Below are 14,795 nucleotides of genomic sequence, written 5' to 3' on the forward strand. Positions count from 1 at the left end.
TCTCATCCTGCCACCTCTCTCATTTTTTCTCCAGGTGTCAGAGCGATGTGACTATGTGTATGTTAATGGGAAGGAGACAAGAGGAAAGAGCAGGGTGATGCTCAACTTCACCTACAGTTTTCTGAGTGCTCAGCTCGAGATGAGTGTATGGATGCCACGCCTGCCCTTGCTCATTGATGTGGCCGACCCTGAGCTCAGCCAGATAAAGGGCTGGAGAGTTCCTGTTAGTATGGGCAACAGAAGGTAAGACCTCAGTGCTTATTATATCGATACTGTCGCATGTACTACAGTACCAACCACTCAGAACTGCCACCCCCAGCCGGCTGTCAACCAGATATATCCATTCATTCCATTCAGATGAGCAAGGTCCTGTCATGAATCTGTCATGGACCAGCTCTGCAATTCTAGGCAGCTGGATTTGTATGTATTATTGTTTTTGAATTGAACAGTGGAGCACTATATCAGCAGCTTGAAGGTAGCTATTTCCAGAACAACAAACTCGATCCTTGTTTTACACTAAACCAATGGTCCACATACAAAATAGATGTTTTTTTGCCTCTATCCAGCGTATCATGTATCACAGCACACAGCACCAAGCTGATCGTTTTAAAATAGTCCCTGGACATGTCTAAATTTCTTTATTTAGGTCATTAACCTAAGAGGTTTTTAACAATCCTTGCATGAGAATCCGAATCACATTCTTCACTTAGTAAAGCAAATGGATAATAAATAAATTGGCTTGGTGGTGTTGGTGTAGACATATGAGGCATAAAATTCAGGTGCAGAGTTGGTGTAATGAGTGCCTGATAATTCAGTCTCCCAAACGGTACTTATGCTGAATAAGAAAGGAGTAATAATTTTTGAGCATTACAGAGCATGGACAAAATTCCTGAGGCTGAAAAGTGACACAGAGCGCAATGATCTGTGCGGTGCATCGTGAGCTGTACAAGACAGTGGTAATAAAAAATATTTAAATGAGTGAGTTTTGTTCAAATATGAACACGGCTGATTGAAACAGAAATAACCCAATTTAAATGAAAATAGACAATTACTAGAGCACCCTGCCTAATTTACATTTAATAATGGATATTATAATTATTATTTATTGTGATCATACAGACAGTATGGTAGTGTGGTGAAGACTCAAAGCGCTGAAACGCTGCTGTGTTTGTAATATGAAATGGAATTCAATTGTTCCATGTGCCCCGGTGTTTAACCCAGGATATTATATTCATGTACAATTTATGCTGTGGGATGAAAACACTAATTAATATTTTGTAGCTGTTGACTCATAAGTCCTCTTTATTGTTGGTGATTTATTCAAATGAATAGGTGGATGAAGTTTTTTAGGTGCACAGTCAGATTTTGACAAGGCCCAATTAGCGCTAACAGCACACATAACCCATATAATAACTTTTATATGCATTAAACAACTTTACAATTAATAATATATCTCATGAAAGTACATTCCTGCCATAAAGCCACTGCAGTGTCATTTCCCATTGGCCTACACCCCACAGGGTGGCACTCTAACACAAATACCCCCTGCTATCCTAATCTGATTACATCAGTCATGTCTGTCGAGTACATCGCTGCATGAAGAATGCATGCTATGTGAAGTTCATGTGCATATTTGTTGGAGGTGAAAGAAAATGTAGAATAGAAAATGTGTTTTTTTTTTTTTTTTTTATGGGCATACCTTTATCAGTGTGCGCTCATTCACATTCATATAAGCATGTAAGCCTCCTCATTACACTCCAGCACCTTAGCTGACCCGCCACTCACTGCTACAAACATGACCTGACCTCATGTTGCTGTTGCCAGCCACAAATGTCACCTTGGTTTAGATTGCCGTCCCTTCACTGATGTGAGGAATAAGAGAACGGGAGGGGATCGTACAGAGAGAGGTTAGGAACTAAGCCAAGCCATTGGGCCACAGCATGTTAACCTGTCAGCCCGTTTTTCTGCCTGACCGGCCATGCCTCATTAAACCTAATGGAAACTGTCACTGTCACTCCCCCCCCGGCCACCTGACTGCATGAAAGAGAGATGCAGGCAGAGCTCGAAAGAGTACGAAAATAAAGGTGAGAGTGGAGAGAGAGAGAGAGAAACACGGGTGAAAAATAGATTATAGGAAAGTCAAGTTGATGTGGAATTTATGTGAGAAATATAGAGTGTGAGCCAACTTGGAGTGTGAGAGATGACAATGACAGTGCACAGGACAACAAAATAGACGTATATCCAGTGGTAAAGAGTGATAGAAGATGAATACTGGATGGATAAGAGTGATGTATACACCTAACAGCTATAGCAATGTTTCTCTTTGGCGTCAACACTGTCGACTCTTTGGAGCGGATCCGTGTCCCAAGGCCACATTTTACCTGTAACTGCAGCTCCCACAGCTCAGCCCGGAGACCAGAAAATACAATATGTTGTTGTTTAATATGATGTACTATAGTAGCAGAGGGAGCAGTTTGTGTCTACAAGCAGTTTTAATGTATTTTCTGATAGAATTGGGACCTACAACTATTGGGAGACGCAGTAAATTCCATTTAATCATGAACTGCTTAGAAAATACATTACAGTGGAGCTGAATAAATGTTCTGCTTTAAAGTACAGTATAACTTGTAGCAAACATCTGGCTGCCATTTAAGTTTTGCCTAGTAATGACTTTGAAACTATATATCATATTTTTAAATTATACTATGCTGTCTGTTTGTCTCAATGTTTCTATGCTTTATTAAGTCCACAGCGGCACCTATTTATCCTTCTATAATTCTCAAATTTTTGTTTTTTTTTCCACTTCCTTTCTTTCTTACCTTCTCCAGTCTAATATAAACCTGTTAATTTGATTTAAAAAAAAGGCCTTTTATAAACTTGACTTAAACAGAATGAAACTAATAAAACATACGTGTCACAAAGTTCTTCTACTGGGTTCGCATTTGCCACAAAACATATCTTCCGAGATAGCCGATATCTGCAAAATGGTGTGCCGTGGGCCAAACAAATGGCAGACATACAGTAAAATATCAGTTTCCCTTTTAAAGAAAATGAGAACGCAAGCGAGGCAGCAGTTTGTCTCTGCAAGCTGTTTTTAATGGATTTTTTTTTGGAAAACACTGGGAGCCTACGACTTTCAGGAGGTCGGGAGAACCTGCAGCACAACAGACAGTAGACGCTTTGACTGCAGTAAATACATCAGAGGGTTTAGACTTTATAGGCATTAATGCTGATAAGAAGAAGAAAAAAAAGAATTACAATAAATTGTGATAGGAAAAAAGTAGAATTATGCTGGTGATAACCTTCAAAGTGTCTTTTTCTCCTGAGGACTTCTGTAGACACAAAGAGCTTTCACTTTTTTTGTTTTTACCCCAGAAAAAACCTCAAGTATATTTATATATCTGCCTCTATAGTCTTCTAAGTAATTGATCTGTGCTTTTTTCCCCCCCATTGTTCCTCTGCCACTGTTTTTCCATCCCTGTAGGTATGAGAGGGTCACCGATGACAAGAATGAAGATGATGCGGCTGACGAGAGGACGGAGAATAGCTGTGCGGCCCAGTATCAGAGCACCACCCTGCGTGTCCTCACACACTTTGTGGCAGACACCGGAGAAGTCGGAGGAGCGTCAGAGGAGGACGGGATGGGCCAGCAGAACTTTTTGCTGGGTAGTGACTGGCAGGTGGAGGTGACACAACTGGTCAAGGACTATCTGAGAGTGGCTGACCCGAAGGTTGCACAACTGATGGAGGGCCAAGTCGTAATGGGACTGAGCGCTGGAACCACCAAACTACAGGTTGTATGTGTGTGTATTTCGTGTATATATGTGTGTTATTTTGCCCAAACCACGTCCTTTTCTTGTCGAGATATTTTTTCAGTCACACACAAACTGAAATCTACTTTTGCATTGATTTTACATTGATGTAAGTCTTCATGAATCAGGTTAGTAAAGCTGCGTCAGGTCTCATTCATGCTTGTTGCCGTTTTTGTAGCAATTTATCTGATGTCAGTTTTCTCACCGTGACGCAGCACAAAGATGTCCACATTCTTAATCCCTTTCCTTACGAATCTCTAACCGGCTCAGTTGTATTTCCAACCAAGGAAAGCTAGCACAGCATTAAATCTATTTGGCAAAAGAAACTTGATATACGTGAGGCAATGCAGAGGTCTGGGCTAGTGTTTTGGGAAAGGCAGAGATCTAAAATTCTCACAGAAGAAAATCTATGACAATATATAGATTTTTTTTTTTATTTTAAAGCGCAGCTTTTTTCCATTTCTCAACACGATATTAAATGAACAAAGCAGAGTGAGGAAGCTCTACCAATCAATATTTTCTATATCAGCACTGGATCAAGTGTTTAAGAAATGTGAAAGAAGCGGTCACTTGTGGCGAGAAAGCTAAGGAAGTTGGTAAATCAATACAGAATTCTGCATCTCTGCAAGGTTTTTAGACTCTTTGAGCTCTTTGTTTTGGTTTTCCAACATTTATTTTTTTTGTTTTCCTGCAGCAGCAAGCATCTGATAAACTCCCCTTGAACATTAAACGTCCAGTATCAAACAGCACATAAACAATGTTAACAAATAGCTGGTGAACATAGTGGAGCTAAAACTTTTCAGTTTTCTGGATTGACAGAAACATGTTTAAAGGGAGAGTGAAGGAAAGAATGCTAATGCTGCCCTGTGTCTCCTGGATGCATAAAATAGGCAGTTGTTTGCGAACACAAAAGCTGTTAAGCTGTTTTTTTTATTTCTTGTTGAGTTCTTGTGGCCAGAAAAAAATAGTGTGCGTGTTTAGACAGTAAAACGATACAAAAAAAATAAAGAAAAGATTGGAAGTAAGCTAAATGTATATATGGAGAATGCAGAGTAAGGCTGAACAGGTTTGGCAGTGGAAAAGGGAAGGAGTTCCAAAAATAACTACATTGATTGCTGCATGGCACAAATACTTAAGCCCTATCATGAGCTGACAGAGAAACATAGCACATCTAATAAAAGCTTGCACCTCTGCGGTCTCTCTTTCTCTCACTCTTCTTCGCCTTCCACACACACACAAACACATATAGATACTCAGAATCCTATTTATATAGTACTACAACCGAGTCCCTGCTCAGGACGGCACGCGTGCCGCTCACACTGTAAATCAACATCAATGTGGCATATACAAGATAGCACAACACGGAACAACGCATTGTTGAAGCAGTGGACTGGAATCATAATCTCCTTCTCTTTATTTATCAATTGAATCAATTGTGTGTGAGACGGAGTGCTGAGTGCTTTCACCATTGGAAAAGTGACTAGAAAGATATGTGAGACCACTTTGTGTTGATACTGATGAAATGGGGGAAAAAGGAGAAACCGTTATTGTTCATTTTACTTTATATCTTACTGATCTGTATGGATGTGTAATAGACTGCATTATGAAAGCAAATGTTAGATGCTGCCTTGATTTAGACCCAGTCAGCTGTGTGGCATTATTACTCTACTACAGGGGTTTGATCAAATTAGAGGATAACCTATGATGTAATGCAATGCAAGCCGTGCAATAATACCCTACATATGTAATAGTTCCAACAATGAATGGTCCTAAAGACTGTCATAAAGATTTTCATTAAGTTCATTTTTAGACACTACAGTTTGTGGTGTTATATTGGATTGCATTACCATATTAGTCACATTTTGAGAGACATGCTGGTACTTTTTTGAAAAGATGTGGCTACAGAGACAGATTTTTCCCTGCTGGCTCCAGATTTCAGCCATAATAGCTTCTGGATATGTCATCGAGAAGTGATTAATTAATGATATAAATGCATATATGCAGTACATATAAGTGGGAAATCTGCAAAGAAAAAACAACAACTTTACTCTTCCTCTTATATTATAATATATTCCTTTGTTTGCTCCATCACTTCCTTAATTGTAAACGTAATCAATCAAGTGCACTCGAGTATTGACAATTTTATTAAGGGAATAAAGGGTGACATTTGTTTAATTCAGATCAATTTTAGGTCTAACTCCAAACACAAAGGCTTTCTTATCATTGACACTGAAATCAAGGTAGTAAGCAAGGAGGGTCTATAAGAATATGTACCGTAGTATAGTTGCCTCTATGGTAATGAAGGAATAATTTCCTGCATGATCTGCATCTCACAAAGTGATTTATAATTGCTGGAACATATAATAAGTGAACCCCCTGAAATGCAAATGAACTCACTGAACATAAAGGTTAATCGTACCACTAGATGCAGACATGATTTGGGAGTAAATGTGTCTACTAATTAATAGCAACACTTTATACTCACAGTGTTAAGTTATGTTTTCTGTTCAGTCAGTATGCTGCTCAGGTGGTGTGTGGAAAGGTTAAATCAGTCTGAATGAAATCATGCTCTTAAATTTAGAACAAAGCTTTCGGGCTTAATCCAGAGAAATCATGTAAACACTTAGGGAAATAGACGAACAAAGCAAAGCATGAAAGCAGCTCAATGAACCGCAGGGGTTACATATTCGAGTGGCTTAACTAATTTTCCTAAAAACTAAAGAACCCATTTTAATATCACAATTTCCTGTGACCTTTATTTCCCCAATATTTCATTCATGGTTGGGGTTAACACAGAGCACATGTGTTAACTTGTTCCAGGATCTGGTTAGGATAATGAGCAAATCATTGAGGCCCATTCTAGATAATAAACTATGACTGTGAAAACACCTTTTCATTTTTTTCTTTTCAGTGTTGCCTTATGGTTGAGTGACATTGCAGTTACAAGTGCAGACTGATTTCAACAATATACTGCTGACCTATTCTGTGTTCATGTGCTGGTTGAGGGCTCCGAAATTTGAGATGTGAATTGGCTGCCAAACAGCATTTCCTTCATGAGCCATGCTGTCAGAAAGTCGAACCCAGAAGACACAAAATAAGCAAAATATGGACATGGTGAAAAGGACTTAAAAAAATCCTTCATTAAAAAAAATTGAAGCAGCCCTGCCTCAATCATCCAAAAAAACATGGTGCTAATACATTTTCATATGCCCCAATTTCTTAAGGCTTTGAATACGTTACACATTAGGAGTTTTATTTTGATCAAACTGTTCAGAATTACAATGAAGGACTTAGAGTTGACAATTAAATGACTGCCAAGGATTTCAAAAAGCCACTAAGGTATTAGATGATTCTATATTGGCCATAGAATTGGTAATTTCATCATTAATATACTGGACTGCAGGTTCAATTGTGTACCAGGAGAAATAGAAAAATCCTTTTTAGCACTCTGTCTGACGTTATGGGCAGACTATTGACTTTCAAAACACATTTTGCCACTAACCTTTGCAAAAGTATGCACCATCGTCTGGGCAACACTGGATATATAATATAATATAATAAAATAATATAATATAATAATAATATAATATAATATATAATATAATATAATATAATATAAGATAATATAATATAATATAATATAATATAATATGTAATATTACAGGTTGCACCAAACTAGATCCAGGTGCAAATAGGATTTTGTGGGGTCAGGTAGTGAAAGCCCTCTGAGATTTGGACAGAAATCATACAAGACAAGACTCTGACAGCTTTGAATGGAAAGAGAGAAGCCTGGAAGGGGTCTTTAATTGCTCTCTCGGGGGGAAATGAAGCAACCTGTAAGCTCTGGAACTGGTGTGAGGAAGGGAGTTGACGTGTCTGGACTCTCACGACTATGGATGTAGGTCAAAGGCGGGACCTGCAATCTCTCTAATGGGTTGAAGGAGAGACACGACATCTCTGAAAATTGTACAAAGGACTCAGGTAAAGCAGGGGAGAAGGGATCTGACTGCCTCCACAGAATCAAGGAAAGGAGCCTTGACAGCTCTGAAAAGAGAGCGGTATAAAGTCTGGACATTTGTTAGTATGTAGTCAGGGTTAGGTTGAGAGGAATGTTGATCGGTTTGAGGGATGCAAAACTGCTCCTGACATCTTGTGGAGAGCAGTGTAGGAGGGTTATGGATTGTACAGCCTGGCATCTAAAGAGAAGAAAGTACATTATTTTGACGGTTCGAGTTGGACAGCTTCTTCTGCGAAGCAAAGATGATGCATAACCTCTTGAACTTTACAATTTACACCCACTTACTTGCTTATTTTTCAGCAGCTTACGTTACTTTAGCAAAACATTGTAGCATCATTTGAATTCAGCTTGATTTGATTTCAGTATAAAAGTAAACAAACATTACTCATCGTCCTAATGATATGAATCAAAGCAAGTACATTAAGAAGATGTTGCCGGTTTTAGAATACCTTTCGGCTACCAGAAGTGCAATTGCCAACTTTACATACAGCATAAGACAGTGATGTATCCCATCATAATTTTCAAATGAACATTTTGTTTCTTTGCTCATTTCCCTTCCTCGACAACTTCACGACCTCAAAAATATTTTTGGGGGAAAACCACCAGTCTTCCTTTTTAACCTTTCCCCTCATTTTAGAGACAAGGTTAAACGATAATTTCCCATTTTTTAGAGCCATCCTGATTTTGCTTGTGTTTAACACTCAGATATATCACTGCCATTGTGTGGGAAGCAAGAGGGAAATTGAAATGAGGTAAACCAAAACGAAAGAAAACAGGGAAAAGGGTCTGTGCAAATGAGGCAGTGAACGGTGCTGACAGTTCATTATGGCTGGTAAATGCAGCCATGCGGGGGCAGCTGGAGAAGAGACTGGAGCCCTAATTGGAGCGGATGGGAGGGATTCTCATCTCATAACAATATCGCAACTATTTACATGCTTCCACCTCTGGCAACTCAAGGAGGTGGAGAATTTATTAGAAGGGTGGCAATATTTGTGAGCGAGATCAGGGGCATTTTTGTTAGTTTGTTTACATAATCACAATGTTTCTTTATCCATGCACAGCCCACGTCAGATGGTTTCCATTACTCATTATGACTTTGGAATACAGAACAAGTGACATTTTTTTTTTGTTCCATTAGTGACTCAGTAGACAAACAAGTAGGGAGACTGCCCTACCGAGAAAAACAACTGCATCTGTTGTTCCAGTAAATGCCCGAAAACGACAGATGACTTACAAGTAGTAACCATATTAATTATGAGCCTTGGCCAATAGGAGCTGAGGAGGAAATTGGGTAGGTAATGTAGAGCAGAGATGTTGACGTGAGTTATTGTGACTTGGATTCATCGCTGTTTTGATGGCTCAGAACTGGATGGGACAGAAAATAAATGACTTGAGAGTTGATTTGGAAGTTTAAGAGTTGTGACTTGACTTGAGATATGATGCATTACCTGGTATCCAAATGCACTCTGGGAATGGCATTGTCATGATTTAATGACTACACTCCTCAACATGGTATGGGTCAAATCACTATCATCATGCCTGTACCAAGAGTTTTTGTTTCTAAAAAAAAAAGATGACTTGACTTGCCTTAACTCGACTTGACTTGACTTTACTTGACATAATAAAGAAAAAATGAGTTGAGTCACATGTCAGCTGTAGACCACAAAAGCCCACAGGAGGTTGGAGTGGATGGATATGGGACACAACTTTTTATTCAATGTGTCCTACCAACGGTCTGACTTGGTTTCTTTCCACAATTATTCCCTGACCATAACCAAGTGGGTTATGGTCAGGGAATAATTGACAGTGAAGGTCCTCTAACCTTAACAAAGTAGTAATTTTAACGCAAACCTTGATTGTTCCCCATACCACAAAAAAGTTGTTCTAGTGCCTAAAAATAAGCAAACCCTAACAACAGTTGTCATTAAATTTGGACTTTTTGAGTGTAGGTATCGGCTGATATTGGACTTGTTGTTTTCTTTAAGACTTTATAGCACTGACCTACAAGGTGACATTCCATCAAAGTTATAAGCAAATCTCTGTGTAAATATCGGTTTTGATGCCAGTTTATTTTTGTGTTTTGACAACCGGCATGGCTAAATTCAACTATAAAAAGCATTACTTGATGAAACTCAATTTAGAGTGCAGGCTTCACCTTGCAGGGCGCCAAGTTTGGACATCTTATCTACAGTGTCATCATTCTCAACAACAATCGCTGCGAGCAAATTGGCTCTTCTTATTCATTGCAAAAAAACAATGTCATCTTGGATCTTAATGGACTATCATGAGTAGCAAGTGTTTGCGTGTGTTGCAGGTGCTGTCCCCTCTGACATCATCGGTCCTGGCTGAGAGGAGCATCAGGGTACTGGATGATAGAGTAAGTGTGACAGAGCTGGGGGTGCAGTTGGTATCTGGACTCTCTCTGTCTCTGCAGCTCAGCCCAGGGAGCAACAGGGCCATCGTCGCCACTGCAACCACACAGGAAGTCATTGAATCACTCAAACAGGTACAAATCCAAGATATCCAAATATCTTGCAGCATTTTCCATTATTAATCATTCCTTTCCCTGGCAGAAGAGGAAGGACAGTCTTTACTGTATTTACTTTTTATTGTATTGCACCATACTGCACATTGTATATAGCTGACAGGCACAGGGCTGTGTACGTGTTATTATGTAGTCAATGATATGCTCTGCAGTTTTTCCTTTATAATTAATTCTCTGATATAGTGGAGCCATCTCTTTGATTTGCATATCCAACCACTGAACAGCTCTGTTATTCCTGTAATTACAATTTCAAATGGAAAAAGGCTACTGTCTCTTTCATTGGAGAGGAAACAATATTTTCCTTTCTAGAGAATAGTTTCATATCCACTGCATTGTTTCTGTACTGTAATTAAGACTTTGTTTTATTTTCCTGTCATTATGCATTAGCAGGAAATGTGCAGATTAATGTTATTTTCAGGGTTATTTGGGTTACTGCTGCTACCAGTTTCTGTTTGTATGTGTATTTTCTTAGGAGTCTCTCATCAGTGCTTGGCTCCAGTTCAGCGATGGATCCATGACTCCTCTAGACAACTACAACCCTGCCCATTTTACCTTGGCAGCCAACTCTTTGGATGAACAGGTGGTAGTGGTACAGCGCACTGCGGCATGGAAGTGGCCCATTATTGTTGCCAAGGGCGAAGGTCAGGGTTTGCTTGTACGTGTTGAAATGAGCCCTTCAGAGGTGTGTCAGAAGGGAAAACGACGTACTGTCTTAGCCACTGGAATGGCAAACATACAGGTAAGGCTTGGGTTGCCAGGGGAGCAATACAGGCAACCAGGAGACCGGCGAACACGTCCTGATCCTCCACATTATGGCGGATCTATCTCTGACATGGAAACTGGGTTAATCAACCGTGGAGCCACTACCATCAGGGGCAATGTCCCAGTGAGACCTAATGGGGGCCGTCTATCAGCGGACAGCGGGGTGAGGGTCCCAAGCGACTTCTCTGAATATCCAGACAAGGCAGAGCTGCCTCGTAGCCGCAGCACTGATGAGGACTTGTTAACATCCCGACGTGGTCTGACAGACCTGGAGATTGGTATGTATGCCCTGCTCGGAGTCTTCTGCCTGGCCATCCTGGTTTTTCTCATTAATTGCATCTCTTATGCATATAAGTACCGTAACAAGCAGCTGTCCCTGGAGGCTCCGGAAACAATGCCCCATGCCCATGACTGGGTTTGGCTGGGCCAAGAGGAGGGGCTATGTTTGCAACAACAGCAGCAGGACGAGCTGGGCGGCACCCTAGAGGAAGGTAGTCAGCTATTAAATGGAGGCGTCCAGCGTGGTAATAATGGTGTGGGTGGCTGTAGTTCCAGTGGGAGAGATCACAGGAATGAGTCGCTTAACTCACCCACCACTAAGAGAAAGAGGGTGAAGTTCACCACCTTTTCCAATGTCAAGTCCAGTAATGGATGTCCTGTGCTCAGCCCATTAGCACTAGTGCAGACCAGTGAGATAAAATGGGTATGTCCGGACATCGAGCTTGGGGACTCAAAGGATCTTAGGAACTACATGGAAAAGCTTAATGAGAATGCAATTAAGAACATTGCATAGGGGGTACTGGGTGTTTTCAATGAACTAAAGAGAAACTCACCTGAATGCCTTCAGAATAAGGAGGGAATGAGGGTTGGAGGGAGAAAAGGAAAGAGGAAAAGAACAAGGGGTGCAGAAAACCAGACTGGGGCTTCTGTTAAACTGTACCTCACCATAACAAGAGGATAATGCATTCAGCCTCTGTTGTTTCCATGACAGTACTCAAAAAGGGTAAAGCAATGGACTACAAAGAGACGCGATCTGCCACGACAGCATAGATATAAAGGGGAAAATGTGAACTTGATATTGTTGCTTAACTTAAATGTACGTTGTTTGTCTTTAATTGAGGTTCAGTTTCCTTTTCAATGCGCCATGTACTTTGTTTTCTGTTTTCTTTTTTTAAATCATCACGTTTTAATGTTGTATTTGTTGTACTTTTTTGCGCTTTATTGCTTTTTCTTAAGAGTTGCCGTATGCTCTGTACCACATGTCAGCAATTATAGATTCTAGGAGAGGAGAGTTAAAAGCAATTTTGTATTGTATATAAATGCAGAGTTTGATTTGAAGGTATTATATGTACAGTAACATTTTGTAAAGTGATGTTTGGTTTTGTTTTGTTTTAGTTTGTAGTTTAGTTTTTGTTTCGTCTCGTCTCCAGAAATCGGATCCATGCATGATGTTATTAAAGAGGAGGCATGTGTGTCTGATCTGGTACCTGAAATGAAAGTGTGTAGATAACCAATAATACCACTGGAGACATGTCAATTTAAATTCATCATGGAGCTGAGTTTTGGGTTGGTTTTAGTATGTTGGTATCGGTTTTGTTAGCCCGTGGATTTTCCCTTCTTATGTTAATGTTTTTTTTATTTATGCCACCCCCACTTTCATTCAGTTGCATACTTCAGATAAAGTAGACTTTTCACACTGCTTTAAATCCTTATACGGACAAAAATTCTGATTACTAAAAAGAAATCAATTGCATTGAATAGAAAAGCATAAATCACCATCAAGAGAATAAATAGACAATCACATAAATAATGTATTGATCAATCGATCCCCTCATTTATAATGTTCCATAAAAATCAGTCCAGTTTACAGTTTGTATGGCCTAGATTAGGTTAAGCTCCTGTATATGACATTTGGGATCCCAGAAAAAGAGTCAGGACAGTGAATGAACAAATGATCATAAACTGTGAAGTGAAAAGTCCAAGCTCTTCGTCCTTCTGGCATATGTCATTATTGGTTCATCATATTCTATCTTTGTTTTGAAATTGGCTGCAGGACTAATTAAAACTGAAGGTGGCTCTTCTCCATTATGCTGCTGTGTGAATTCATTTTTCTGCCTGTTGTATTCTTCTCTCGAGTTTTGCTCATCCGACTGCTTTATGCGAGTACACAGGCAGTGGCTTCATCAAATATCAAAATGAAGTGCCTGTTGTTGTTGTTGACAGTCAGTGCAGCTGCCAGCTGAAGCAGGAGAGATACGTTATCTTGCACCTATCATCCCACCACTCTAAACCACCAATACATTCAGATATATTTATGTATTTTCTCTAGCCAATGTATGAGTGTTCGGTATTTATCTGTAAATGACAAAAATGGTCAGGTAAAAGATATTTTTCCCATTATTTGTTTTTTTAAGCCATAATGTTTTGATGCTGGTAATAGTTGCTCTGCACACAGTGATTATGATTAGATAAAGAGCAAAAACAACAAAAGGCAAAGAAAGAAAGAAAGAAAATGGGATATGTTTGATAGAAAAATACACCCCAAAGCAGTATTGTAGTCAAGACCTCCTAAATAAAAACCGGAGACAGAGACAAGACCGAGTTTGAGTCAAAGTCACGATCAAGATCAGACAAAATATGGATAGGTAGCTACAAAGCCAAATTTCTTTGGGTGAGGCATGAAGAGATTTCATTTACATTTAGTCATTTAGCAGACGCTTTTATCCAAAGCGACTTACAGAGAAGGAGTTTCAGAAAGAGTTTTGGTACAGAGGTACAATGCTAAGATTTCCTATCTAGCGTTGGTAGAGTCACGTACTCCTACCTCTCTTTATGTTCCCTTTCTGCACTGATAGAAACTTTGACATATTCCCAGCCATGTCATTAAGTGTTGCTTTGCAGGATGTCCTTACTGCCGTGTGTTTTCTTTTGGATGGTGTATTGCAGATAAACTCTGTGGTTTAGACAGCTTCTTCCTCGTTCCCTACATTCACTTTCTTGGAGTGCATGTGAAGGAGGTTGCAGAGGTGTGATATCCATTAACAGGAACCGGCATTTAGAATTAGACATAACTTACTGGTTGCATTTGAAGCACGAAGTTTTACATCCAGTTACTGTAAGGATGTTAACAAATAAATGCACAAGCAATATAGTGCAGTCCTTGCAGTTGTGGTCTTGACCAGTCTTGAAATAAAACGCTATGACTGAACCAAGGCCGAGACCTTCTAGAGTTCAAGACCAAATACTACAAACACTGCCCAAGAGTGCACTAAATTAAAAAAGGCTTATTAGAGGGGCCCGGTGTTAATGCTATGCTATTAAGAGGACAAAAAACCCTTAAATTGTCATCTCAGATACTAAATAATAATTCATGAGCTCCATCAGTGAAGGAAACTGCACTAAGCAATGTAATGTAATAATACCTGTGAGTATCATAATTGTGTGTCATAATCAGGTGTTAAAAGGGTTCTAGGCCAAGTGCAACATGAGCCTAAAAAAGCTTCTAAACCTCTCAGACAATTTTTCAGGATCACAGACACGGTCCCCTTTCTAAAAGGGCATCCTAATTAGAGATTACTTAGTTCAGTCTTATTACATGTTAATGTGGCATTTCCTATGTAATTTGTCTTGCCCACTTACTGTACCTATACATCTACTC

General features: G+C 39.6%; 1 protein-coding gene across 1 annotated transcript in view; it reads left to right on the forward strand.

Moving 5' to 3' along the window:
• si:dkey-112m2.1 (transmembrane protein 132C) overlaps positions 1 to 13,225 on the forward strand; it is a 138,506-nt gene extending 125,281 nt beyond the window's left edge. Inside the window, exons 7-10 of the mRNA XM_027282244.1 lie at positions 35 to 243; positions 3,485 to 3,794; positions 10,145 to 10,336; positions 10,848 to 13,225. Of these exons, the coding sequence (XP_027138045.1) occupies positions 35 to 243; positions 3,485 to 3,794; positions 10,145 to 10,336; positions 10,848 to 11,930 (1,794 nt within the window). The 3' untranslated portion in view covers positions 11,931 to 13,225. The remainder of the gene's footprint in view (positions 1 to 34; positions 244 to 3,484; positions 3,795 to 10,144; positions 10,337 to 10,847) is intronic.
• The last annotated feature ends 1,570 nt before the right edge of the window (positions 13,226 to 14,795 follow it).

Source organism: Larimichthys crocea, chromosome IX (genome assembly GCF_000972845.2).
Source record: "Larimichthys crocea isolate SSNF chromosome IX, L_crocea_2.0, whole genome shotgun sequence".
NCBI lineage: Eukaryota > Metazoa > Chordata > Actinopteri > Sciaenidae > Larimichthys > Larimichthys crocea.